This window comes from Vulpes vulpes, chromosome 15, assembly GCF_048418805.1.
Source record: "Vulpes vulpes isolate BD-2025 chromosome 15, VulVul3, whole genome shotgun sequence".
NCBI classification, from domain to species: Eukaryota; Metazoa; Chordata; class Mammalia; order Carnivora; family Canidae; genus Vulpes; species Vulpes vulpes.
In genome coordinates, this window is record NC_132794.1 from 3,871,517 (window position 1) to 3,897,031 (window position 25,515).

At 57.6% G+C, this 25,515-nt stretch overlaps 1 protein-coding gene across 2 annotated transcripts in view; it reads left to right on the top strand.

Moving 5' to 3' along the window:
• The window catches only part of PRDM15 (PR/SET domain 15), a 65,530-nt gene that overhangs the window by 27,564 nt on the left and 12,451 nt on the right, over positions 1-25,515 (top strand). For both annotated transcript variants that reach the window (XM_072739959.1, XM_072739958.1), the window contains exons 6-18: positions 2,849-2,950; positions 4,293-4,517; positions 6,351-6,480; positions 8,363-8,544; positions 8,674-8,768; positions 9,116-9,203; positions 11,885-12,052; positions 14,666-14,760; positions 16,719-16,850; positions 18,456-18,590; positions 19,202-19,365; positions 20,252-20,331; positions 20,584-20,703. In XM_072739959.1, the coding sequence (XP_072596060.1) occupies positions 2,849-2,950; positions 4,293-4,517; positions 6,351-6,480; positions 8,363-8,544; positions 8,674-8,768; positions 9,116-9,203; positions 11,885-12,052; positions 14,666-14,760; positions 16,719-16,850; positions 18,456-18,590; positions 19,202-19,365; positions 20,252-20,331; positions 20,584-20,703 (1,716 nt within the window). The remainder of the gene's footprint in view (positions 1-2,848; positions 2,951-4,292; positions 4,518-6,350; positions 6,481-8,362; positions 8,545-8,673; positions 8,769-9,115; positions 9,204-11,884; positions 12,053-14,665; positions 14,761-16,718; positions 16,851-18,455; positions 18,591-19,201; positions 19,366-20,251; positions 20,332-20,583; positions 20,704-25,515) is intronic.

Consider the following 25,515-nt stretch of genomic DNA (forward strand, 5'->3'; position numbering starts at 1 on the left):
AACGGGGGACACGACTGGTCATCACGTCCCCATCCGCTAGAAGGCACCATCCCCCTAAATGACAATTTGAATCAGGAGAGCAAATAAGGCACTCTGAAATTTTAGAAATACTTTGTAGGGTTTTTTTTCACTGTTTTTGGGGAGAAATAGCCCAAAAGTATTTCATAGAACTGCCGTGAAAGTTCTTGACACTGTTACCTGGACAGAAAACTGGTCCTCTGCGTCATTCTGATGACCTGGATCCGACAGGTCAGGACAGGTCGGGAGAGGGCTTACCTCTCCTTCCCCGTGATGAGACCTCAGGTCTGCATGTCCTTGAGACCCCAGCAGTGAGTGGAGGGAAGGGGCCCTCTTGTGGCCATCACTGTGCCTTGGGGCCAGGGCCGTGGGACAGGGCAAGGTGGGCAGGCCTTGGGGACCACCACTGTGTTCTAGAAGAATTGTGTGTGGGGGTGGGGTGGGGTGGGGGGGTGGACCAGGAGCTGTCTTCCCATACATGACTCAGAATCTTTCTTGGTGAGCATCAGAACTGCGGAGGCTCAATTACCTTCATTCCGTCTCTTTTTCACATTTGCTCCGAAATCCATCTTTGTTCTAGAAATCAGCCAATACGCAGGTGGCAGAGCTGACCTCGAAACACACAGCAAAGTCGGGGGAGCAGACACATCCTCAAAAAAAAAAAGACCTCTTACAATTTTTTTCCGGGTCGGAAATTTGCAGTTCTCTCTCTCTCTCTCTCTCTCTCTTTTTCTTTTTTTGCTTTGACCTCGCATCTAAGTTGATTTTCTTTCTTTGCACTGAGGGCCTGGCGTTGACCATTGAAGGACGGGCCCAGGAAGCATGGCAAGGGGTTCGCATCGGCTCTTGTCAGCAGGTGCCGTCAACAGATTTTCAAAACCACTTTTCTAATGAAAGCGATAAAACGTGAACACGTTTGTGGGGACCACATTAGATCCCCATTTCCGTGACTCTCTGCAGTCTTAAGTATTCACCTGCTGCCGCTCCGCCTGTGGCATCATCTGTGGCCACATGGCGTTTCTCTTGCTTTGACGCTTCTCTTCTGCCGGATGTGTCTGCGATTGGCCATCAAGAATCGCCTTCTAAAAAATAATAATAATAATAATAATCGCCTTCTGACTGTCGACTCATTGCTGTTCTTAAAAAAAAAAAAAATCCTGGTCCTTTAAAGATAATTTTTGGAAGATAGAGTTCTTCCCTTGACGAGGGGACAGGGCTCACGACTGGTTCTTCTAGCTGGTTCCGTCGACGAGCCTCAGATCGCCGGTTGACGAGGCTTCCTGTAGTGTCAGGTTAGTTTGAATCCCATTCGCGGCGGGTGGGGACCATCCTGCTGGAGACGGCAGGCAGCCCAGTGGGACCTGAAGAAATGACCTGGATTCGCTGGTGTCCTTCTGGCTAACCCACTCGTCATCCCTTCTGAACCCGTCACGTGCGAGGGTCTCCTCGCTCTCTAGGGCCGTGCCTGTTTGAGAAGGTGAGCGAGAAGCGGGAATTGGGGGCCCCGGCTCCCATTCATCCATGATCGCGTCCTGATGATCTTCATGCAGCGGATTCTCGGGGGGCGAGGAGAGGAGAGGGCCGGCCGGCTGGCTGGAGCATCCCCTAACCGTGCTGCCCCCCACGGCACCCGCTCCGGACCCCTCCTGCTCTGGCTGTTAGTAGAACCGAGCATTTCGCGTCACACTCTTATTTTCCCCTCATCATCAACTCCGGAGGCTCAGAAGAGACACAAACAGCTGTGGTGGTGCCTGCACCTTGTTCTTCCAGCCTTTGCAACCTTGTTGCTAGCATCTGATACGGAAAGTCTTGTCAGGGACCTGCGCTTTGTCCTGGTACCGGTATCGAGTGCGCCGGGCAATTGCAATCCTGGGTGATTTTTCTAAGGACGCAGGAGTTTGTGGAATGAGTGACCCCTGGAGTGTTGCTTGTGATGGGGCGCGAGTGTCAACACAGGCTGTGCAGTGGCCGAGTGGACGCGGTGGCGAGGGCTCGGGGCGGGAGCTGTCGGATGGAGCCGGACGGGGCTGGACCAGGAGATCACAAACGGAGGCTCCCTGAGAACGCTCACCCCCAATTTTTAGATCCTGCAGGAGCATTAGTTATATTTTCTTATCGAAGGTGGCTGCAGGTCCCCTCTGCACAGCCAGGGTCCCCCCTGTTGCATGAACCCTGCCCAGACTTCTTTGGGGTGTAGGGAAGAGGGGCTCAGAGCCTGGCCCTGCACCGGGGTCCCCTGCTCTGGGGTCGCCACTTCAATTTTAATGCAAATGAAACAAAATTAAAACCTCGATTGCTTAGGGGCACTAGCCACCGCGGCTGCCACCCCAGATGGCGCAGTGTTTTCAGAGCGGTTGTGTCATCGCAGAAAGTTCCATTGGACAACACAGGACAAGAGCCGCGGCCACATCGGGCACAGGCCCACTGACAGCCTCTGTCGGGTTTTACCGTATCTTATGTGAACCAGAGAGAGATTGAGGAATGCCGCTTGGTCTGCAGGGTTGTGGTTTTTTTTTTTTTTTCTTGAAGTTGTGAAAGGGGATGCGTCTGGTCCCACCCGCCCGGCGTCTTGGAGGAAGTCCCGTTTCTGGGACTGGGGACAGACCCCGCACTGGGCTGCTCCAGCTCCACCTCTCTGTGATCAGTTTCCTCACCTGTGAAACGGGGACGTCCCTGGGGACCCGAGGTGTCCACGCGTGCGAAGCCCCGGGAGCAACACGGAGAGGGGAGCTGTGGTTACTGCCTTGATAGCGCGGGCCCCCGGGCGCTGGGCTTCGGGGGGCGGGGGGACGCGCTGCTGTGCATCACCCTTTCCTCCGCTCTTTTGAAGCTGCAGGCACCCCAGAAAGCAGCGCCGCCGTGGAGTCAGAGCCCAGCCAGTGGGTGTGTAAAGTGTGTTCCGCCACCTTCCTGGAGCTGCAGCTCTTGAATGGTAAGCGCCGGCGTGCCCGCGGGGTTGCCAAGTGCAATTGAAAAGTCCAGGCAAGGCGCGCTCCCGCGTGTGCTCCAAGCGGCGCTGTCGTTTCCACGCCGTCCCTTTGCACAGGTGGCAACGCACGGTCGGCCGGATGTTCCCTGACTTTGGGTGGGCCGCTGTGTAGACCCCAGCCGTGTTCCCCAGAGCTGCTCACGTGTGAGCACCCCAGGCCCTACACCGGGACCTCCGTCAGCTCCTGCCTTTACACTTGGCCTTGAACGAGGTTCCTGCTGCGCACCTTCTTTCTCTTTAGGCTCCGCGGTGGGGGCGGCCAGGCTCTGTGTTTGATCCAGCCTTTCCAGGTGTTGTCAGGCAGGTGGGCTCAGCGATGGCTTGTTCTGCTGTGTGGCTGAACTGCCAAGCCCTTCCCAGGACACGTGGCACATTATGCTGTGTCTGCTTTTGCATTTTCTTTCCCTCCCTGGATCCAGCTCCTAGAGGGCACTTACCCCACCCCAATGACCCTAAATATGCAACAAATGAAGAAGTAACAGCCCCTTCGTGCTGAGTACTTGTGTGAGCCGGTTAAGATTCTCAATGGGGAGGACCGGCCCTTGGCCTCAATGTGCGCACCGGTGCCGTCGGTCCTTTGAGTGTTGCTCCCCACCTGGCCTGTGGGTCGTCCCCACCTCCTCCTTCCTGGTGCCCTGCAGGCCTTCATTGAAGGGCACTCGTCTCTTGAACTCGGTACCCATCCCTGCCTGCCTGGCTCCTGTGGCTTTGTAGTTATCATTCCTTTGGGGGGGCCTTGGAGGGGCCTTCTTCAGTTGAAAGTGGAACAAGAGGGTTTTTGCCTTTGTGCAGTATTTTTTTTTTTTAAAGACAATATTGTTTCTCACAAGGTGACTATTTCTCACTGTTTCTCTGTAGAGGCTACATTTTTAAGTAATTGTGGTATAAATTCATCACGAACGTTGGAAAATATAAGTAGGTATGAAGAAGAAAATGAGTGTTGTAGTGCCAGCGTCTGGAGAGAGCCGCAGTGCCGTGTTGGGACGCCCGCCCTTCTGCAGTTTTTCCTTGCACAGACACGTGTATACGTGCTTGTACTTTTTATAAAACGGTGTGCACTTTGAGCCAGCCCTGGTTTTATCACTTAATTTAGCTTTTGAAATAGTAGTCCTGTTTGGTGCAGTAAAAGTGCTTTAATTTTCAAAAGCAGTGGAAATAAAGTTTATTTGCCTGTGGAAGCTCCCATTGTTGGCAAATGAAGTTAAAAACAGACAAAATGGGGAAGGCAGTGGGCACACGGACGGGCTGCCTCATGTCCCTGTGCATTTGCTTCCCTCTGCTGCAGAGCACCTGTTGGGCCACTTGGAACAAGCCAAAAGCCTTCCCCCAGCCAGCCAGCACGAAGCAACTCCTGAGAAGGAACCAGAAGTGCCCCGAGGGGAGCCTCCTGCGGCTCCCAAGAGTGTCAGTGCCACCAAAGAGCAGAAGAAAAAGCCTCGAAGAGGGAGAAAACCCAAAGCATCAAAACCTGAGCAGCCACTAGATATCATAGAAGGCAAGGAGCCTGCAGGTGAGGGCTGGTCCTGGGGGAGGGGCCGGCAGGTGGAGAGGGTGGTCCTGCGGGAGGGGCCGGCAGGTGGAGAGGGTGGTCCTGGGGGAGGGGCTGGCAGGTGGAGAAGGTGGTCCTAGGGGAGGAGCCGGCAGGTGGAGAAGGTGGTCCTAGGGGAGGAGCCGGCAGGTGGAAAGGGTGGTCCTGGGGGAGGGGCCGGCAGGTGGAGAGGGTGGTCCTGGGGGAGGGGCCGGCAGGTGGAGAGGGTGGTCCTGGGGGAGGAGCCGGCAGGTGGAGAGGGTGGTCCTGGGGGAGGGGCCAGGAGGTGGAGAGGGTGGTCCTGAGGGAGGAGCAGGTGGGGGGAGAGGGCTGGTCCTGGGGAGGGGCCGGCAGGTGGGGGTGGTCCTGGGCTGGAAGCCTTACCAGTGGGAAAACTAGTCTAGAGCGTCCAGGTGGAGATGGAACCAGCCTTCCCTTTGCCGCTACGTCACTGTAGAGCCCAGTTCCCGTGTGACCCAGTGGGCAGTACACAGCATGTGCTCACTGGCCAGCTTCCCCGTGTGTCCCCTGGGCCCCGTCAGGACAGAGAGCACTGCCATCGCCCCAGGCTTCCCTCCCTGCCTTTGCATGCATCAGTCCTGCCCACCCTGGGGCTTCTCGTGAATCCCTCTCTCCAGGCCCAGCACCTTGCTCGCGGCCGGTGGAGCGAGAGTTCCCCACGCTGTGTTTCCGGCCGCTCGTCCTCTGCTGCGAGCGGCGTTGGTTCACCATGCACATGCCCCACCGTGCACTCCCCCATCACCTTGCATCCAGGCCGTGGCTGGGCCCATTGCGATCATATCCTCAGTTGAGTTTGGAGGGACCGTGACCCAGTGTCTTGGGTGTTGGGTGTGCGGGGCCCATGGCTGCTCGGTCCTCATGTGGCCTCTGCCAGCACTGCCTGGTGCCAGCACCCTCCCTTGGTCTCAGGTATCAGAACCAGGTGGGACGCTGAGGGCGGGGTCCCCTCACTGTCTTCCTAGTGGCCACTGGGCACTTCGCTGCCTGCACAGCCCTTGTTTCTTTTCCCAAGTGTATTCTTTTCTGGAATGAAAAGGAACTCAGAGGAGCAGCATTCACATAACACTCTGGGCGACTCTGGGCCTCACCCTCTCCTGCAGCCGGCTACGAGTTCGTGTTCTGCTCAGAGCCCATAGACGGACAAGTGACGTCAACCCCCACCCCCGTCCGAGCCACATCCCTACTTCTCTCTACCCAGGCAGAGAAGAGGCGAGGGAAGCCGAAAGCTGAAGTGATTCTTTCCCTAATTATTAGTTGCATTAGGAACACACATAGCAAGCGGCGAAGTGGTGGAAACCAGCGCCTAAAGGTTTTCGTGTTATCTTCCCATGTTTCAGGCCAGGATCCCCGTTACCGCAGTTATTTGGCATCTGACTCTCATACAGAATGATTATCTGCTTTTGAACGTACGCTGGCATGTCTGATGTTAAACGTCGGTATTCCCAGCTCCCCGTTGGGAGTAATCGAGTATGTGAAAAGATCCCGCCGTGTATCAAAATGCTTTGGTTTGGGCTGGTAGGAAAAGGGACCGAAATAGTGTTTTAACTGCTGTGGTTTCAGGAAAGAGTCACACACTTTAACTTCAGCGTTAAGGATAACATTTTGCTTTTCTAAACAGGTAAAAGTGTGGATTCCAAATATCCCTGGTCTGTCTTCTTTCTTCTCTGTGTATCTTGCAACCCATGCCTACGACTTTGGCCGGGCTGCCATGCGCTTGGGTGCGTCCTCCCGGCCCGGTTGTGTTCTGTCCCCCGCCCCGGCGATAACACGGCCTGTCACATCCCCTTCACACAGAGCAAGTGGCCGAGATCATTACCGAGGTCCCGCCGGACGAGCCCGTGGCCGCGGCGCCAGATGAGCGGATCATGGAGCTGGTGCTGGGGAAGCTGGCCACCACCACCAGCGACGCCAGTTCAGTGCCAAAGTAAGTCCTGCCCCAGCCCTTGGGGCTCCAGTGTGGACGGCCGCTCCGTCCGGGCGGGACGGTGCCCCCAGCAGGGAGACTGGCTCACTCCTGGTGCGGGGCCTTGGGTGTCCTTGGGGAGCAGCAGGATTGTTCCGGAACTCAGGAGCGGAGGAGTAGGTTCTCTGTGAAAGTGGTTAAAGACAAATTTTTTATTTTTATTTATTTATTTTTTTTTTTGTAGTGAAACACACATCACATAAAATTTACTATCTGGGCAGCCCAGTGGCCCATCGGTCTAGCACTGCCTTCAGCCCAGGCCGTGATCCTGGAGACCCGGGATCGAGTCCCACGTCGGGCTCCCTGCATGGAGCCTGCTTCTCCCTCTGCCTGTGTCTCTTCCTCTCTCTCTCTGTGCCTCTCATGAATAAATAAATAAAATCTTTAAAAAAAAAATAAAATAAAATCTTTAAAAAAAATTCATTATCTTGAGCACTATTGAGTGACCGATTTTGTGACGTTAACCTTGCCGGAGCTGCATGACCTTCACCACCGTCCATCTGCAGAGCATTTCCATCTTGCCAAATTGAAGCTCTGTCCTCATTAACTCCGCATTTCCCTCCCCCCCACTTCCCCGCCCTATCTCTGTCTCTGTGAAGACGGAGGTCCCTTCTAGGAGGTAGCTGTGTCTCTGGCTTCCTCGTATGACTGCAGCCGTACAGTATTTGTCCTTTGGTGCCTGGCTGTGTCACTCAGCGTGGTGTCCTCGAGCCTCACCCCTGTTGGAGCAGCCGCTGGACTGACCTTCTGTTTTAGGGTATTATTCCATCACACAAACCTGTATCTATATCTATATCTATATCTATATCTATATCTATATCTATCTATCTATCTATCTATCTATATATATATTTATTTATAGAGAGAAAGAGAGAGACCCTATTTTGCGTAATCATCAGTGGACACCTGGGTGGCTTCCACCTGTTGGCTGCTGTGAACAGTGCTGCTATTATAAAGCAATTTTGTATTTGAATTTCTGTAAATTTAACACCTTGCTCTATGTTTTTTTTTTTGCAAACAGGGAAAATATTTTGTATTTTATTTTTTAAAAAATATTTTATTTATTCACTAGAAGACACACACAGAGAGACAGAGACATAGGCAGAGGGAGAAGCAGGCTCCATGCAGGGAGCCCAATGTGGGACTCGATCCCAGGACCCGGGATCATGCCCTGAGCTGAAGGCAGTTGCTCAACCACTGAGCCACCCACGCGCCCCAATATTTTGTATTTCAGTTATCATTTTTGGGTAAATCTTTGCTCTGACGTTGAATAGGTTAGTGGTAATTTGGGGGGGCCCCTTTTTGGAGTGCCCCTTACACTTCTCACAATGTACCTGGTCCTATTCCTCCTGGAACCATGCAGATCCTGACAACGGGGACCGACGTGCTGTCAGAGGCCGTGGTGCCACCTGTTGATCACTCTACTCTGTCTTCTTGCCCGGAGGATTTCTGTGGCTTACTGTCAGAAATACCTTCAGTAGGGAGAAGAAATTTTAAAACTTGGGGTCAGAGAAAGCATAAAGCAGAGAAGAGGCCAGACCGAGTGAGAAACACAACCAGGGTTATTCTCGGGACAGCCTGAGCCTTGGGCTTCCTGGGGGCCCGTGACCATGCAGTCGGGTGCGTGGCCACACAGAAAACACTGAGGCCGTCATGCGTTCGAGGTGTTTGCCCCGTGCACGTGCCCCCGAAGCAGGGATGATGCCCAGTACCCTCCCTCCTTTGTCCCACCGAGCCAGGAAGGTTTGCAAGGAGCTCTTTCCCAGATGACCATAACCTTGAACTCTCTCTCCAACGACGTGGTCCGCCCCCTGCCTTACCGGGTGTGTGTCTGCCCTGGCAGGTTCCCGCACCATCAGAGCACCACCATCACCCTCAAGAGGAGCTTAATCCTGTCGAGCCGGCACGGCATCCGGAGGAAGCTCGTCCGGCAGCTGGGGGAGCACCGGCGAGTCTACCAGTGCAGCATCTGCAGCAAGATCTTCCAGAACAGCAGCAACCTGAGCAGGCACGTGCGCTCACACGGTGAGTCCTCCCCACCCACCGTGGAGTCAGTGAGGTGCTGCCCTGGCCCAGGACGGGTCCAGAGGTGGCGTGTGCAGCTCCGGTACCTGCCCAGAGCCCTGAACCGGCTCATTATCGGTTGGCTCTTAGGTGACAAGCTCTTTAAATGTGAGGAATGTGCCAAGTTGTTCAGCCGCAAGGAGAGTCTGAAGCAGCACGTCTCCTACAAGCACAGCAGGAACGAGGTGGGTGGAACCCGGGTTCTCGGCTGGCATGGGGCTGGACGCAGGCCACGGACAGGATGGGCAGCTGGGAAGGAGGACCCTGTCTCGAGGGAGGAGGAGGAAGGGGAGGAGGGGAGGGTGTGGGTGCAGGGCTGGGCGAAGACGGGCGGCAGGAGGAGGGAGGAGGGCTCCCGTGGGCTGGCTTTTGCCCCGCGGGCCCTGAGCGGGGCCTTCTTCCGGGGCAACTGGGTGGTCAGAGTGAAAACTTGCTCCTGTGCCCGGAATTGCGAGGGAGAGGGGCAGACACACAGGGGGAGGCGGACGCGGGGCTCCTCTTGCCCCTCGCTGACGGTGCTCCCCGTCGCCAGGTGGACAGCGAGTACCGGTACCGATGCGGCACCTGTGAGAAGACCTTCCGCATCGAGAGCGCGCTGGAGTTCCACAATTGCAGGACAGGTGAGCGGACGCCGCGCCGCGTCAGTGCCCCCGTGGCCGCCCCGAGTCTGCAGCGCTTCCAACCAGACCGCCTCACCGCTGTCCTGTCCCTCCATTCGATCTACTTCCAAGCAGCTATTACTTGTCACCTGCAGGAGACACAGGGGGAAGCTTCGTGTGCGGGGAGGGTACCGTCTCACTTCTTCTTAGTGTCCGGGGGTCGCTGTCCGTGTCCCCCCATCCGAGGCTGCCGTCAAGCAGGGGGAGCAGAGGTGTGGCATTGTGCTAGGGCCACGTGAGAAGCCCGTGGAGGTGGGAGGTGACCTGGGAGGGGAGCTCTGCGCCGCGCACGGAAGGGCCCCCTTGACCATCAGCTCTCCGTTAGCAGTTGTCCTGGCAGTGCCCGGGACAGGCCGCAGCTGCCACCCTGCAGAGACCAGTTTGGCTCTGAGCCCGCTTCTGTCCACCAGTCTTGGAAAGCTCCTTGTGGGTTGGGGCAGGCCTGCGGCCAACGGGGGGCCTCTGAGCCGGGGTTGGGGTCACGCTCCCCCCAGCAGGGAGTCGCTGGAGTGCTGGCAGGGGGCAGGGCAGGGAGCCCTAGCTTGGCCGGAGAGGCCGGGCCCTGTGTCGGCTTAGAGACCTGCCAGGTTGGCCCTTGGCTCCCAGCTCCTGTCCCGTTGAGTCCTGTGTGTGCGTCACATGGACGTCTATGTTGGTTCTTGCCCCCCCATCTCTCAGAGACCCCTTAACCAGCATTAGCTAACCCTCCGCTGCCCGTGCCCCTGTGTTCGGGTCGGAGGGCTCCTGTTTGAAGCCATGGCTTGTCTCTTCACGGCGCCTCGCTCCCACGACAGGGCTCCTCTGAGTGGCAGGCGAGGCTCGTTTTTTCTGAGCTCTAACCACCCTGCAGCGTCCATGGCCTTGGCACCAAGTCGTGGCCTCGGAAGCTTCCAGGTGAACTGGCCATGTGCTGCACCACCTGCATTCTGAGCTTTGCACCCCCAGAGCTCCCTCAAATCTGGGGGACATCCACCTGCTATTTCCATTAGCGGAGGGTCTGTCTGGATGCCCGGCTGTGCCCGTGGCCGGAGTGGGGACGGCGCCCCGTTCTGCAGGTGCACGGCCCAATGCCAACCCTGTGCCCCCGGCTGCTCGGTGAGGTACACTCCGGTTGTCTTCTTACCTCAGTTTCTCTGGATGCAAATGAAACAAAGTGATAAAAGACATCAGAGAGCAGCCACCACTGCCCGTCAGCCTATGGTCCTGTGAAAGCAGGCGTTAGTTTTCTTTTCATTATATAGAAATAACAGGGCCACGGTGAATTAAAATATATTTTCTAATTTCCAAGGTTAGAAGTTTCAGGTGGAAAACAGAAAATAAACCTGGAACTGAGCTCCTCTGTGTCACGTGTCATTTGCATCCTGTTACACTTTTCCGTAGCATTGATGTTAAGAACTTGTCCCCTGTAGACCGTTAAACTGAGGATTTCTCTGACACAGGGAGAAGCTTTTTGAAATGTGGGGACTGATGGGTTTTGCTCAGGGGTTTGCTCGGCAGGACCGGTCCTGGTGGCTCATCCAGGCGGTCCTCGTACTGCCCGTGGCTGTCCAGGCGGTGCCGGAGAGCGGCACAGGCTCACGTCCAAGCCCTCCAGCCAAGCGTCTGTCAGCCTCCCGTGCAGCCCGGCTCCCCCCAAAACCCACTGTCCCCTCTCCCAGGGTCCCTGCCCCTCCACCAGTCCTGAGTAACAGGTGTTTGCTCTTAGTTCTGCATTTTATTGAAACATAAATGCATGTGAGCCACGGCAGGGAGGCCACCCATGGTGTGGCCGACTGGTCCCGGATGGCTGAGCCCTTGGGAACGGGTGGAAGCGGGTTCTCTGTAGGCACTTGCTGGCACTCGTGACAGAGAAGGCTGAAGCCCCGGGACTCGGGCCACCTGCCTGGTGGGAGGTGCACCTGTGCTGTTTAGTACCAGCCCAGCAGGGGCGTGTGAGTGTGCAGGGTGTGCGGGTGTGCATGTGTGGGTGTATGAGATGTCCGAGGGGCATGTGAGTGTGGGGGTGTGTGGGAGTGTGGAGCATGTGGGGTGTGTGCATGTGTGATGTATGGGTGTGTGTGTGAGTGTAGGTGTGTGTGAGAATGGAAGTGTGGGGTGTGAGTGGAGGTGTGAGGGTGAGGGTGTGTATGAGAGCATGGGGGGGTGTGCCTGTTAAAGAGGGACCTAGAACAAGACAGTAATGTGGACGGTGGGAGAACCTGGGCATTTGTGCATGTGGGACAGGAGCGGGGCAGAGCAGAGACAGGTGACAGGTGGGGGTGGAGCCTTGGGCGAGGGGAGCCACAGCTTCCTGAGACCGGGGGTTGGGGCAGCAGTCAGGTTGGGTGCAGGGTGAGGGCCCAGACCAGCGATAGTTCAGGCCCGTCTGCTTTCGAGGAATCATCCCCAGACGTGGAGGCATGGGGGACAGGGGTGGGGCCTGGTGCTGCCAGCAGAAGGGCTGGTGTCGCTCCCCACGCTGAGGACCGGCTGGCTCCGGGGGCACCTTGTATGCTGTGTGCCCCGGTGCCCGGCCCAGGGCGGCCCAGTGTGGGCCCTGCCTTCCCCGGGGCCGGGGTGCCGCTCCCACGGCCAGGATGCCGATCCTGTATTCAGTGTCACTTACCTAAAAGCTGCCGTGTGTCTGCTTGCTCTCCGGACAGATGACAAGACGTTCCAATGTGAGATGTGTTTCAGATTCTTCTCCACCAACAGTAACCTTTCCAAGCACAAGAAGAAGCACGGGGACAAGAAGTTTGCTTGTGAGGTCTGCAACAAAATGTTCTACCGCAAGGACGTCATGCTGGACCACCAGCGGAGGCATCTGGAAGGTGAGCGTGGCCGGCCGCCCTGGGCACCAGCTCCTGCAGTGGGGACGGTGGGGCTGGGGGGGGACAGCCAGGGGACGGGGGGCGGGGGGCTGCGCAGGTGCCGGCGATGCCACCCTGGGATGGAGTTCGGCTCAGGCATGGAGACGTGCTGGCGGGGCTGAACACTGTCGTGTGCTAGCAGGAACCCTTGGAAGCATCCTGAATGCTCCACGGTGGGGAGGGGGTTAAGGAAACCCAACTCACTGTAGGATGGAACACGTTTTTCTCAAAACCTTTTGCTATCTTGAGAAAATGCCTTTGATGTGACTAGAAAGTAGGGAGAAAAAAGTGCATGCAATTGGGTTTGGAGAATACTTTCAGCGTTGTGTGCGGAGTGGAATGTTCTGGGCAGACGCCGTGCCTCAGATGGCCCGTGCTGTCTGCAGGGGGGTACCGGGGAGCTCCCCGTCTGTGTGGTGGGCTGACAGGAAGCCAGCTGCAAGAGGAAGACGGGTGTCAGTGGGGTCAGGTGCAGAGCGGGATGAGGGGGCCGTGCCGTGAGGGGGTGGGGGGAAATGGGGAGGAGGGGCGTGCTGCACAGACTCCCAGCGGCTCCGACCCCCGAGTGGAAGTGGAAGGTGCAGACACCAGGAGCAGGGAGGTGCCAGGGCTGCAGGTGTGTGCTGAGCGCCTCCGCCCAGACTTTCTTAAAGAACCGGCCCAGACAGACCCTCTGAAAATTGGCATTTCAGGGGCACCCTGGTGGCTCAGTGACTGAGCATCTGCCCTCGGCTCAGGTCGTGACCCCGGGGTCCTGGGATTGAGTTTCGCATTGGGCTCCCTGCAGGGAGCCTGCTTCTCCCTCTGCCTGTGTCTCTCTCTCTCTCTGTGTCTCATTAATAAATAAAATCTTAAAAATAAATAAATAAATTGGCATTTCAGTTGTAATAATCCCGATTATTACAAACCAGAGCACCTTTTTTTTTTTTTTTTAAGATTTTACTTTTTTATTCATGAGAGACACACACAGAGACAGAGGCAGAGACGCAGGCAGAGGGAGAAGCAGGCTCCATCATGCAGGGAGCCCGACATGGGACTCGATCCCGGGTCTCCAGGATCATGCCCTGGGCCGAAGGCAGCACTAAACCACTGAGCCCCCCGGGCTGCCCAACCAGAGCACCTTTTTATAAAAGTTTGAAAAGAATCATTTTTCTTAAAGATATTTTATTTATTTGACCCAGAGAGAGCACAAGCAGGGGGAGGGGCAGAGAGAGAGAGGGAGAAGCTGACTCCCCACTGAGCAGGGAGCCCGATGCGGAGCTTGATCCCAGGACCCCGAGATCATGACCTGAGCCCAAGGCAGATGCTTCACCGACTGAACCTCCCAGGCGCCCCGAAAAGAATAATTTGATAAAGAATTACAAAGGACATGCTTGTTGAAAACAAAAGCGAAGCTGCATGCGTGCAGCGCGCATGTACACAGATCATCATCCTGCCTTTTCAGAATACGACGAGTCCCATCCCATTTAGGTTCTGCGCTCCACGTTTCTACCTGGCTGCTGTTCACGTGGCTTTGTGAAACCCACCACTTTTTCCTCTGTGACCCGTCGGGTGGTGCACTTGGGCCTCGCCAGCCAAGCCTGGGGCTCACTCAGTGACTGCGTGGCCCCAGGAAGGACACTGTGCCTCAGTTTCCCCCCCCTAAGCTGGTGGGGGGCTGAGCCAGTCCCTGCTGGTGGAGCCATAAGCCCTAAAAGTGCCAGCTGCTGACAGTCCTGCCGGACGTCCGAGTCTCCTGACCGACAGGCCCCTGGGCTGCGCTTCACAACCTTATCTTACATTTTACAGCTGACACCCGGGTCAGATCATCTTCTGCGGGAATCAGCTAACGTGTCCCGTGGTTTTTCCTTTCACATCGGAGCAGAGTCTAAACCACTGCTTCAGCTCTGGAGCGCTTTGTGCTCCCGGGAGCCTTTTGGAGAAGGATGTGGCCTCACTCCGGTTTGCTGGGTGTTCTCATGTCTTGCTCTGCATTCACACCGCGGGATGCGGGAATGTTCCAGAGCGGGTCAGCTGTGCGGAAAGGGACTGTGGCCGTGAATTTCTCGCTTCCACTGAGAGTCCCCATTACATGTGGGCTTCTAAAAATCTGATTGGATCCCAGTTATAAAGATTTCTGTCTTAAAACCATAAGGGGTTCATTGCCTTTTGGCTTTTCTCCCTGGTCCTAATTATTAACCGATTTAGTTTGCAACAGTGAACATAGGGATCTTTTTAATTAAAAAAAAAAAAAGGCATCTCTAGGAACCTTGCCCTTGGATCGAACGAAATTCCCTCCTTCCGCGTTAGCTCAGCGCAGCTCTTCTACGTCGTAAAAGTCCAAAACCCCCGCTGCCCTCGTGTTTTCACACGTTTCAGATGCGCGAACCGTGTTACTGTTGCCCGGGGGCAGGCACAGCCCATCGTTCCCGGAGCCCGGGGGAGTGGCGGTTGGCACAGTTGTGTCCTGTGCCGGGTTGTCCCCGATGTGTTCACTGGGGCCGCCCAGCCTGTCCCCGCTGGCTGGATGGCGGGGGCCCGGCGTGTGTACTCCGCGTGTATTCACTCTGTCGCTCGGGGGGGCGGGCATTCCAGGAGTGCGGCGGGTGAAGAGGGAAGACCCGGACACCGGCGGCGAGAACCTGGTCCGCTACAAGAAGGAGCCCTCGGGATGCCCCGTGTGCGGCAAGGTAACGCGCCGTGCTCCCTTCTGGAATCCCAGCATGAGCCCCACCCTGCTGAGCGGTGCAAGCTCAGAGCTCTCCTCCTGGGGCGTCAAGGGAGAGGTTCCTTAGGGTGACAGCAGGGACTCGGGGCAGCCCCGGCGGCCGCCCATGTTATGTGCTGCTGAGATGCATGTCCAGTGAATGAGCTAAGTGTCTCCCCTCCACTGCTTGCTTTCCCCTTGGCACGATTTCCCCCCTAAGCCCTTCTCTTTAGTGTCCCTGACATGCATCCCGCTGGTGGCAGGCCAGAGCCCAGTGCGCCCAGCAGGCAGGGAGTCCCCAGGCCTTGGCTTTGCCCTGTCAGAGCTGGTCTCCCCTCTGGCATTTGTGAGTGAGAGCACTGACCCGCCCCAGGGCCGCGGGCGCTTGGGGCACGCTCAGTGGACGTCCGCTCCCCGAGTGAGCGAAGCGGGACACCATCCTCAGGGGCAGGTGCCTCCGACATGGGCCGTCCGAGGGCTGACCCCCCAGCAGAGATGCTAGGCCTCCGTGCCCATCGGAGGAGCCCCCCAGGCCACATCCAGCAGTGCGGCCATCCCTCAGCTCTCCTGGGGACCCCGTCCTGGCACTGCCACCCAGGCCACGTCAGGTCGCCCGTAAAACGGTGCCGTTCTTTGTGAGCAAGCGCCTTGGTCTGGACGGAAGTGTGGTTGCTTGTTCCTCAGACTCACGTCCCGTGACTCAGGAGTTTGCAAAGATCCCCCGTGTCCCCGGGACCGCAGCTCCAGTCCCCCGTGTATGCCTGGCACCTGCCGCAGAGGGTTCCCCGGGGCTCTGTGCCGCCACAAGGGGGCGGTGTGTGACCGGCAGCCCGCGCTCGGGCGCTGTTGCTCTGTGGCTGCGTCTCAGCCGCGCAGTCTCCCCGAGAGCACGGGGTGCTGGGGCCCCGGGGCCACGCCATCCCCCAGCCTCCTCCGGGTCTGGACGCTGGAGAAGTGAAGGCTGCCAGCAGGTGGCCAGCCCTGACAGCCCAGCCTGCGGCCACATGGCAACAGTGCCGCATCTTTTGACTTTCCCGGAGAGAAAATGGGAATCTGTGTTTCTGTGTGACATTTCCTGACCTTTTTCAAACCACAAAGCGGGCAGGTTGGCAGGGCGGTACGGCCTGTGAGCCCCTCTGCCCCGGAGCTGTGCAGGCTAGCGAGGGAGCGCGAGCTGGGGCGGCGGGATGTTCACGTGAGCCCCGGCAGCCAGGCCCAGCCCTACCTGTGCAGCCCGCTTCCACCCAGCACCCAGAGCTGTGGTCAGGGTGGCAGGCCCCGGGTCACCTGCAGATCTTGCAGAGCGATGTCCCATGAAGACATCAGCCTCCCATTACTCGTGCATCATTCCCCATCATTCGTCCCCCGTGTTCCCCCCTGGAGCGTGTGGGGTCAGGCTGTAGGAGACCTGCTGTCTGGGGTACGTGGCCCTCAGGACTACTGTCCACACGGAGACGCTGGGGCCTGCGGGTGGCCTCTGCTGCTGCCTCATCCCCTGAGCTCCGTGCCAGAGGCCTCGGGGCCACAGCATCCCAGCCCGGCCCCAGCAGGACGAGCACGGGGCCCTGCTTGAGCCTCCACACCCATCGCGCTGGACCAGAAACGGCGCGACGGGGGAATGGGCATGAATGTGCATGAAACCCGGTGCAGAGACCGAGGGTGGCACTCTTCTTTGGTTTTCCGAAGACCACAGCTCTGTCTGTGATTCTCTGGCTCCTCGAAAGGCCCCCCCTAGTGAAATATTTAAGCGAGCGAATAAACCTGAGCCGGGTCCCACTGGGAGTGGAGACGAGAGGACAGTTAGTTCTCTGTGAGGACGTAGGTTCGCATGTAGACGCTCGCTCGCTCGCTGGTGACCCTGCCATCCGGGTGGGGACTGGGCCCGCGTACCGTGTTCTCGCGCCCGGTACGGCTTGTCAGGTCCCGCGCCTCTGCCCGCAGGTGTTCTCCTGCAGAAGCAACATGAACAAACATCTACTGACCCACGGCGACAAGAAGTACACCTGCGAGATCTGCGGCCGCAAATTCTTCCGCGTGGACGTGCTCAGGGACCACATCCATGTCCACTTTAAGGTACCGCCCTTCCCGGCGAGCTCACGTGGCGGCGTGGCCGGCCCTCGCTGTCGGCACATGGAGATGCTTGTCCGCTTGGCCCCGTGGCTGCTCCTCACGGTGTGGGGGGAGTCCCCTGACCTGCTGCATCTCCAGCCCCGGCCGCAGGGCTCGCAGGAACACCCGTCCATGCTGGGCGCCTTCTGATGAGAGCAGTGAGGAGGTGGTGGGAGCCGGGGGCGCAGCGAGGCCTCAGGGGTCATCAATAAGGGCAGAAGGGCCAGTCCAGGGAGCCAACAGGGAAATCCTAGGTGGTGCCAAGGCCAGAGGAAGATGGTGAGCGTGTGCCCTGGAGGCACACACCCACCCGCCCGCCACAGTGACTGTTCCTTGGGAGCTCCAACCCCGGGTGTGGCTTGGGGTTTTGCTGGGCAGGTGGGACCCCAAGGCAGGGGGTGAGGCAGGAGTGCAGGAGGCCCCCCCAGTGCAGGTGCAGAACTGCATGGACCAAGCTAGGGTGGGAGGAAGGGCCCGAGAGCGTCCGGGAGCCTCAGCCGGGGTGTGGGCGGCACTCAGACCTCCCTGGGACCCAGGGTGCTCATCCGCACCCGCCTGAGCCTCCATGTCTCTGTCTTGGAACTGGGAGCCCTGAGACCTGCCGTGCCAGGAGGGTCTCCTGGGGATACAGCTAGACCCAGCGGAGGTGAGGGGCCTGGCCGGTGTCAGCCCCCCGGCGGGACATGGCGCCTGTCAGGTGCTCGTGCTCAGGCAGCGCTCCTCCAGACGGTGCTGCTGTTCTTTGCTAAAGGAAAATAGAGGGACCTTGAGTAAGAAATAGGACAGTAGACCCTTGTGAACACCTCCCCTCTGGTCAGGAGGAGCAGGAGGGCAGATAGGGTGGTGCACCGTCCAAAGGAAACCTGCCGACCCTGCTCAGAAGCCTGGGTTTTGTTTAAAAATGAAACTCGGCCGGCAGTGGTGCGCACCGTGGTGGCCTCTGCGGGGAAACGGGCAGTGGCGAGGGGAGTGGGCCACAGGTCCACTGCGGCCGTCAGGGGAACAGCTAAGACGGAGAGCCAAGCACGGCCTCCTCCGCCCCCCGCCTGGCCGCTGACTCGCAGCGGCTTCCCTGCTCGCTGCTCATCTGGGGCTTTTCTAGCCCATGACGTGCCTGGTGACGTGTTTCTTGCAGCCTTTTTCAGAGAAGTAAACAGAACCATAGGGTGGTCCTCGGCAGGTCACACGGAAAGAGACCTTGGGACCACCGATCCCATCCCGGGGGCAGACGCCGCCATCGTGGCCGGGGACACTAGGCATTCCCAAGTCCAGGCAGCCCCAGGCTCGAACCCGGGGACGCAGGGCAGAGTTTTGGTCGGCTTGGCTGCCCCCTGCCCTCACCCCACTGAGGGTGCCAGCCCCACATCTGCTGGATCATCTGGATGCAGACGGGGCCCTGGTGGGATTCCCGTGGGGTGCACGGGGGTCGGAGGGAGCCGCCGGGGGCGCAGGGAGGACACAGGACCTGGGAGGGACTTCCGTGCGGCCAAGAGGTGCTGGCTTCCCCACGTGGGCCGGTCCCCTTACTGCTGGGGCATGACTAACCCGTCCACGCTTCCTGCGTCCCAGGACATTGCGCTGATGGACGACCACCAGAGGGAGGAGTTTATCGGCAAGATCGGCATCTCCTCGGAAGAGAACGATGACAACTCAGACACGAGCGCAGACTCGGAGCCTCACAAGTACAGCTGCAAGCGGTGCCAGGTACTCGCCAGCCGCCTCTGTGCCCGGGCTTGTGGGGAGGCTCGTCCCACACCCAGAGGCCTGGGAGGCCGGCCCAGGGGGTGGGCGGCGTGGTTCCCTTTGCACGACTACTGTCTCAGGCTGGTGACTGGTCTGCAGGCTGCCAAATGGCCGACCCGGGTGGGGGACCCCTGGCTGGAGGTCGTGCTGCACGATTCAGGCAGCTGGCAGCTTGCTGTGTGAGCAGTGGTCCCTGCCGTAGGGAAAGACGGGGTTCACTCCCTGTTGAGTGAGGGTCCCTCATTGTGCATAAGGGTTGGCGGCTATGCGCTCATCGGAGCACCTGGTCGTGTACCCAGCAGGGCCAGCAGGTGTGGGTGAGAGACCGAGGCGGGGTGCTCAGGTGGGTGGGGAGCAGGAGAGGGCCTGAGTGCAGGCTGGTCAGCTGGCGTCCACCTCTTGCACTCCCCCCCCAATATGCACTTTGGCCGGGTGCCAGCCCTGCCCTTTGGCGTCCTTTTCCGTCTGGCCCGGGTGGTGGGTGCTCACAGCGCCCTGGTGCACAGCGCTGCCGTCGTCGGCTCGGGGATGGGAGCCTACTGGCCGCGTGTGAACGGTGTGTCTGTTGGCAGCTCACCTTCGGCCGGGGGAAGGAGTACCTGAAGCACATCATGGAGGTGCACAAAGAGAAGGGCTACGGCTGTAGCATCTGCAACCGGCGCTTCGCCCTGAAGGCCACCTACCACGCCCACATGGTCATCCACCGCGAGAACCTGCCGGACCCCAACGTGCAGAAGTGAGGCCTCCTGGGGCTGGGGGCTCCAGGGTCTAGCATGATGCTTCGGCAGCGGGGTGCACGTCCCCTGCGGGGAGGCAGGGGCTCTGACGGGCGAGTCCTCTCCTCTCCGGTGGCCGGGTCCCGAGGGAAGCATGCTCGCCTCGTTCATCCTGCACTTCAGGGGTCCTGCCTCCCTCCCCTCCCGGCCTCCTGGCGCAGGTCGGCCACATCACAGAGTAACGGTGTGGTTCTCGGCCTGCCTATAAAACCAGCAGAGACCCCTTTTTCCGTCTGTAGTTAGGTTGCATGAGGGCCAGCCCTGCACCTGGCTGTAGCCCACCGTCCGCGCTGGGCACAAGAGCAAGCGAGGGAGGTGTCCTGCGTAGAGGCGGCGTGGCCGGCTCGGGCTGCCATAACACAGGCCACAGGGCAGCCCGACAACGAGATGTATCATCTCAGTTCTGGAGGCCGGAGGTCCTAGGCCGAGGGGTCGGTAGGGCTGGTTCCTTCTGGAGGGAGCAGGTGCCCTGGGCCTCCCTCCTGGCTGGTAGAGGCTGCCTCCCGCCGTGTCCTCACGTGGACTTCCAGCTGTGGGCGCCTAGGTACTGGTTTCTGCTTCTTATAAGGACACCAGTCACGCAGCCCCACCCACCCCCGTGACCTGACCGTTCACCTAATCCCTCTGTAAGGACCCCGTTTCCAACCACGGTCAGAGTCTGAGGTACCGAGAGGCGGGACGCCAGCCTGTGGATTTTGAGGCCCTTCAGGCCTCTTGGAGGTGAAAATCTCTGTGCCTCTTGCCTCCACGAAGCCTCTTTTTTGCCTCCCCTTTGCTGAGGAAGGGCCCGGGGAGGGTGGACTCCGCCGCGGCCGGGCCCGTCCTGAGGCTGCCGTCTGCCTGCAGGTACATTCACCCGTGCGAGGTCTGCGGGCGCATCTTCAACAGCATCGGGAACTTGGAACGGCACAAACTCATCCACACAGGTAGTGCCTGCCGTCGGGGCCGGGCCAGCCCCGGGGCCCCCGTGCTTCCCGCTCCAGCACCCACGCTCGCCCCCTCTGTCCTTGCCACCGCTTCCGTCCCAGCTCGAGCCCCTGCCCCCGTGGCCCCGGGTCCTGGGGACCTTGCTGCTGCAGAGGCTGCTGGAGCGCCGGCTGCGTCGTGCTGTGCTTCCAGCCATGCTTCTCCGTCACGGAGGTGGATCCGCAGGTTAAAATTCCGACGTGCTTGTTCAGGTGTGAAGAGCCATGCCTGTGAGCAGTGTGGGAAGTCCTTTGCCCGGAAGGACATGCTGAAGGAGCACATGCGTGTGCACGACAACATCCGCGAGTACCTGTGTGCCGAGTGCGGGAAAGGTACGTAGGCTGGAGCCGGGCAGGTGTGGGTGGTCACCTGTGGGTGGAAGGTGTGGGTGGTCACCTGCAGGTGCAGCCGGCTTGTTGGAGCCTGGAAACACCTGCCTGAGGTGATGGGAGGGGGGCAGGGGTGCAGAGTCCAGTCATTTGTGTCACAGACAGGGTGCAAGGGGAGTGTCTGAAACGAGGGGATAGAGGGGAACAGGCTGGGTCCAAAAGGCAGAGGACATGACGCGTTCAAGGCACAAATAAATCGCTTTTAATGTGGGGGAAGCCGCGCCACCGAGCATTGTTTGCAGCACCAAATAGTTGTAAGAACGACCGTGTGATCTGCGCATCTGTGCACAGTCCGCGGCGCTTCCCGCCTGCTGCCCGGAACCAACTATGTCTTAAATAGTGGTTCATTGTGGCCAGCGACGACTGTGACTTTCATTTCGATCGGGAGAAGTTAGTTGAACGATCAGAGACATCTTACAAAACATATCCCATCTCCGTGATTAAAACGAGAGGAGAAAAGGTCATCCCAGTCAGTACGTGATAAATTTTGAGCCCATTTCTGTGTAAACAAAACCAAACCGTGCAGAAGAGGTGGAGCGAGCGCGGAGTTTCTCCGGCTGTGGCCAGCGGCCACCCGCTGTCTCCGGCGACGGACTGTCCCCATGCGGATGTGGGGCCCATCAGATCTTTTAAAAGTTTTTTTTTTTTAACGATTTTATTTATTTATTCATGAGAGACATAGAGAGACACAGGCAGAGGGAGAAGCAGGCTCCATGCAGGGAGCCTGACATGGGACTCGATCCCAGGACCCCAGGATCATATCCTGGGCCGAAGGCGGCGCTAAACCGCTGAGCCACCCGGGCTGCCCAAAAGTTTGATATTTTTATTAAGGCCGTCCTTTCGCTTTATTTGTTTAAAAAAAAAATTAAACAGAAAAGAGCGAAGAGAACACAAACGTCTCATCATGCCACTCACTAGCCCTCCCCCGTTAGCACACGTGAAATAGGATGACGACGTGTGAGAGTGGCCCGCAGTCTCCCGAGGTGGGACAGATGGTTTCCCGTCTGGGCCCCAAAGTAACCGTGCACCAGGGCAGCGCGCGGACTCCCTCGTTGGAGAGGGAATGCAGGCACCTCACCCACCAACACTTCTTCCTTGCGGTCACGCCAACCGGCCTGCATGGCAACGTCGTTGCTCCCGCCTCAGACCTGTGACGCTCTTCAAAGGAACCACTGTCACACTCTTGTAGGAACATTCTAGAGGTTTCTGCACTGGCGTGAGCGGTGCCCTGCCTCTCCCAGCCCCCTTCCCCACTTATCGGCAGGGACGGTGTTGGGCAGGAAAAAAGACGGGGAGGGGCCGAGGCCGACCCTGTGGGGCCGTCCCCCCGCCCCCCCCCCAGGGGGAGGGCAAAGAGAAGCCACCCCTGGGTCCCCCGGGGACGCCGCCGCACAGGGCCGAGCCGCATCTCACAGTGTTACGTACCTCGTCACGTAGTACAGGTGTGTTTAATATTTAGGTGCGTGATCTTTTTTTTTTTTTTTTTTTTTGCCACAAATCCTGAATACTTTCATAAATGCTGGTGTTGGAACCTGGGCTAACACGTTATTTCACACACACTAAATTATTGGTGTGGTCACTTTGCGTTCAGATTACAGTCATTACCGCGTACAAGCAAATGCTTGTGTTGTTTGCTTTTTTTTTTTTTTTCCATCCGTACCTTGCTTTTTATTTACTTGGAAATTCGTCTTAGAGACTTTTCACGTCGGGATAAGTGAAATTGCCTTAATTTAGCTCTCAGAACCCGGCTAGGGTTCCATCCTGCAGACTCCCGTAACCAGACCCTGTTATTTAATATATTAGGGGCTTGTTGGCCTGTAGTCTTTTATCATCACAATGGCATAGCGTTATTTTGTATTTTTTCCTGAGAATCCTAGGCCTGCCTGGGATTTATTCAGGGGAGAGACTGTTAGGAGTGGCGTGAGACCCGGCCCCGCAGCAGTTTCGGTGAGCAGCGGGAGGAGTCAGCATACACAGAAAATGCCTTGTTCAGAATCCCTCGGTGTGCCGTGCAATGCTTGGGGCGGGCCTCGGGGAGGCAGCTGCGTGGCCTGCGTCAAGAGAGCCACCAGGCATTGAAAGATGTAAAGAGGGGGCATCCCTGGGTGGCTCAGTGGTTTAGCACCTGCCTTCAGCCCAGAGTGTGATCCTGGGGCCCCGGGATCGAGTCCCACATCAGGCTCCCTGCATGGAGCCTGCTTCTCCCTCCGCCTGTGTCTCTGACTCTCTGTCTCTTATGAAAAAAAAAAAAATCTAAAAAAAATTAAAAAAAGAAAGATGTAAAGAGGGCTAGGCGTCTCTGATGGTTTGTCTCCCTCTCTGATTTTTCCCACTCAGTTCCCCTCCTTTCCCTTATAATCCCTTTCACTCTTTCTTATATTCCCCGTACGAGTGAGACCATATGATGCTTGGTCCTTCTCCGACTGACCGATTTCATTCAGCACGATACCTTCCAGGGAGATAGTGAAGTAGCAGCAGCAAGAAGCTTATAAATTGAACAGTGTGTCTCCTAATTATTTAGGTTTAATGACATTTGTCAACGGTATAAAATTGAAGATAGTTTATCTCTCTGCGGAGTCCGCATGTGTTGTAATCATGTGAGTATACGTATGACGTCTGCGTGTGTGTGTATATGTACGTATAGAAACGTAGATAAGGATGTAGTTATAACGTAGTGGAATCAAATAGAAGTTTTAGCTAGAAAATGTTTTATAAATGTCTCTACTCCATTACACTCTAAAATAAAAATAAGCAAACTGTTTCAATAAAAAATTTAAAAATTTAAAAAAATTTTTAAAAAAAATTTTAAAAAATTAAAAAAAAAAAGACCCGGCCCCATTCCAGATTTGGGAAGTCTGTCCATGTAAACAGATAGCAGCTGGCCCCAGAGTAAGTGGCAAATGTGATGCAGAATGAATCCAAGTCCCAATAGAAAGAGGCTTAAAATTTCCACTGTGTGGAGGTCGTATTTATTTATTTTATTTTTATTATCATGATTATTATTATTCGTAAGGACTTTATTTATTCATGAGAGACCCAGAGTGAGAGAGAGAGAGGCAGAGACACAGGCAGAGGGAGAAGCAGGCTCCCTGCGGGGAGCCCGATGCGGGACTCGATCCCGGGACCCCGGGGGGTCATGCCCTGAGCTGAAGGCAGACGCTCGACCACTGACCCCCCCAGGTGCCCCGGTCACGTTTATGTCAAAGCCGTTCGCACATCTTCTTTCAAACGGAAGGAGACGCACGGATTGTCACTGACGTGGGCTGCGACGGGAGGTCAGAACGGGGAGGTGACCTTTGTCATGTCTTTCCTTCTGTCCGCTTTCCTTCTGTGAACCGTGCGCTATTTTGTGGCGTAGAGTTGGTTGATTTTAGACGCGAGTGGGAGAGAAGTGCCCGGTGTGGGACAGAACAAGGATTGGTTCTCGTCCCGGGTGCCACTGTGCCCGGCACAGCCTGGGGGAGCAGCAGGTGCTGGCGAAGGGCAGCCACAGGCACACCCGCGGACTCTGAGTGGGAGCGTGACTTGGGTCGGGTGGGGGTGAGCTGTTGGGCGCTGGTGGCTGCACTTAGAAATGTATCTTGTTTGATTCTGGCACAAAGATCTACTGGCAGCTTACAGGTAACGCGGAGAGCAGCTTGAAACACTGAGCGACTGTTTCCGTTGGCCTCAGGGCCCTTGCGCTGGCTGTTCCCTCCACCAGAAATGCTGACCCCCCCCCCCAAGTAGTGCTGGGCCCCTTCCACGCTTCTTCGGATCACTTTTCAGATGCGTCCCCTGAGGGGATCCCCTTTCATCCCGTGTGATGGACCAGCTTCTGGGCCACTTCCGTCCTCTCTGTTGTGTCCCTGCTTCATCCTGCTTTTCCTCCTCCCTTTCCCACGCGGCACGTGGCCTTTGCTTGGCCCTCTCCCTGAGAGCGGGGACCTGGCTCAGCTCACAGCCCAGCCTCTGGCACCTGCAGCAGAGCTGGTCCCGTGGCAGGCGCTGGTGTGGCAGGTGTCTGGTAACGGACACCTACCTGCTGTGGGTGTACTTGCTGCTCAGAGCCCCGTGGTGGTCGGTTTGCACGGGCCGGGCCAGATGTGGAGGCGGCATCAAATGGCAGCACAGACGGGTGACCGCACAGTGGAGGGGCCGTCCTGCATGACCCAATGCACTCAGCATCGTCCCTGGGTGTCCGTGTGACCTGGCCAGGCAGGACTGCAAGTGCCCTCCTCAGGCGAAACTCTTATAGCCTGTAGCTTTTTCACTGAGCTTGGGTTTTTTTTTTTTTTTTTAAATCAAAAAGTTAAAAATATTTTTTTAAGGAGAAAACACTGTTCTGAAGTCAGCACTAGCCCACCCGTGTCTTCCCACCCTATAGCCTGGGAAGCCTTTTCAGGGGCCCATCACTTCATAGACTCCTGGGTGCTTCTGCTGGCCCAGGCCGGCCTGTCCTCATGGCTTCTCACAGCATAGCTAGGCCTGGGGTTCCTGCAGACCGGGGTCAGCCAGGCCTGGGATTCATGCAGGCCCAGGTCAGCCAGGCCTGGGGTTCATGCAGGCCCAGGTCAGCCAGGCCTGGGGTTCATACAGGCCGGGGTCAGCCAGGCCTGGGGTTCATGCAGGTCCAGGTCAGCCAGGCCTGGGGTTCATACAGGCCCGGGTCAGCCAGGCCCAGGGTTCCTGCAGGCCCGGGTCAGCCAGGCCCGGGGTTCCTGCAGACCAGGGTCAGCCAGGCCTGGGGTTCATGTACGCCCAGGTCAGCCAGGC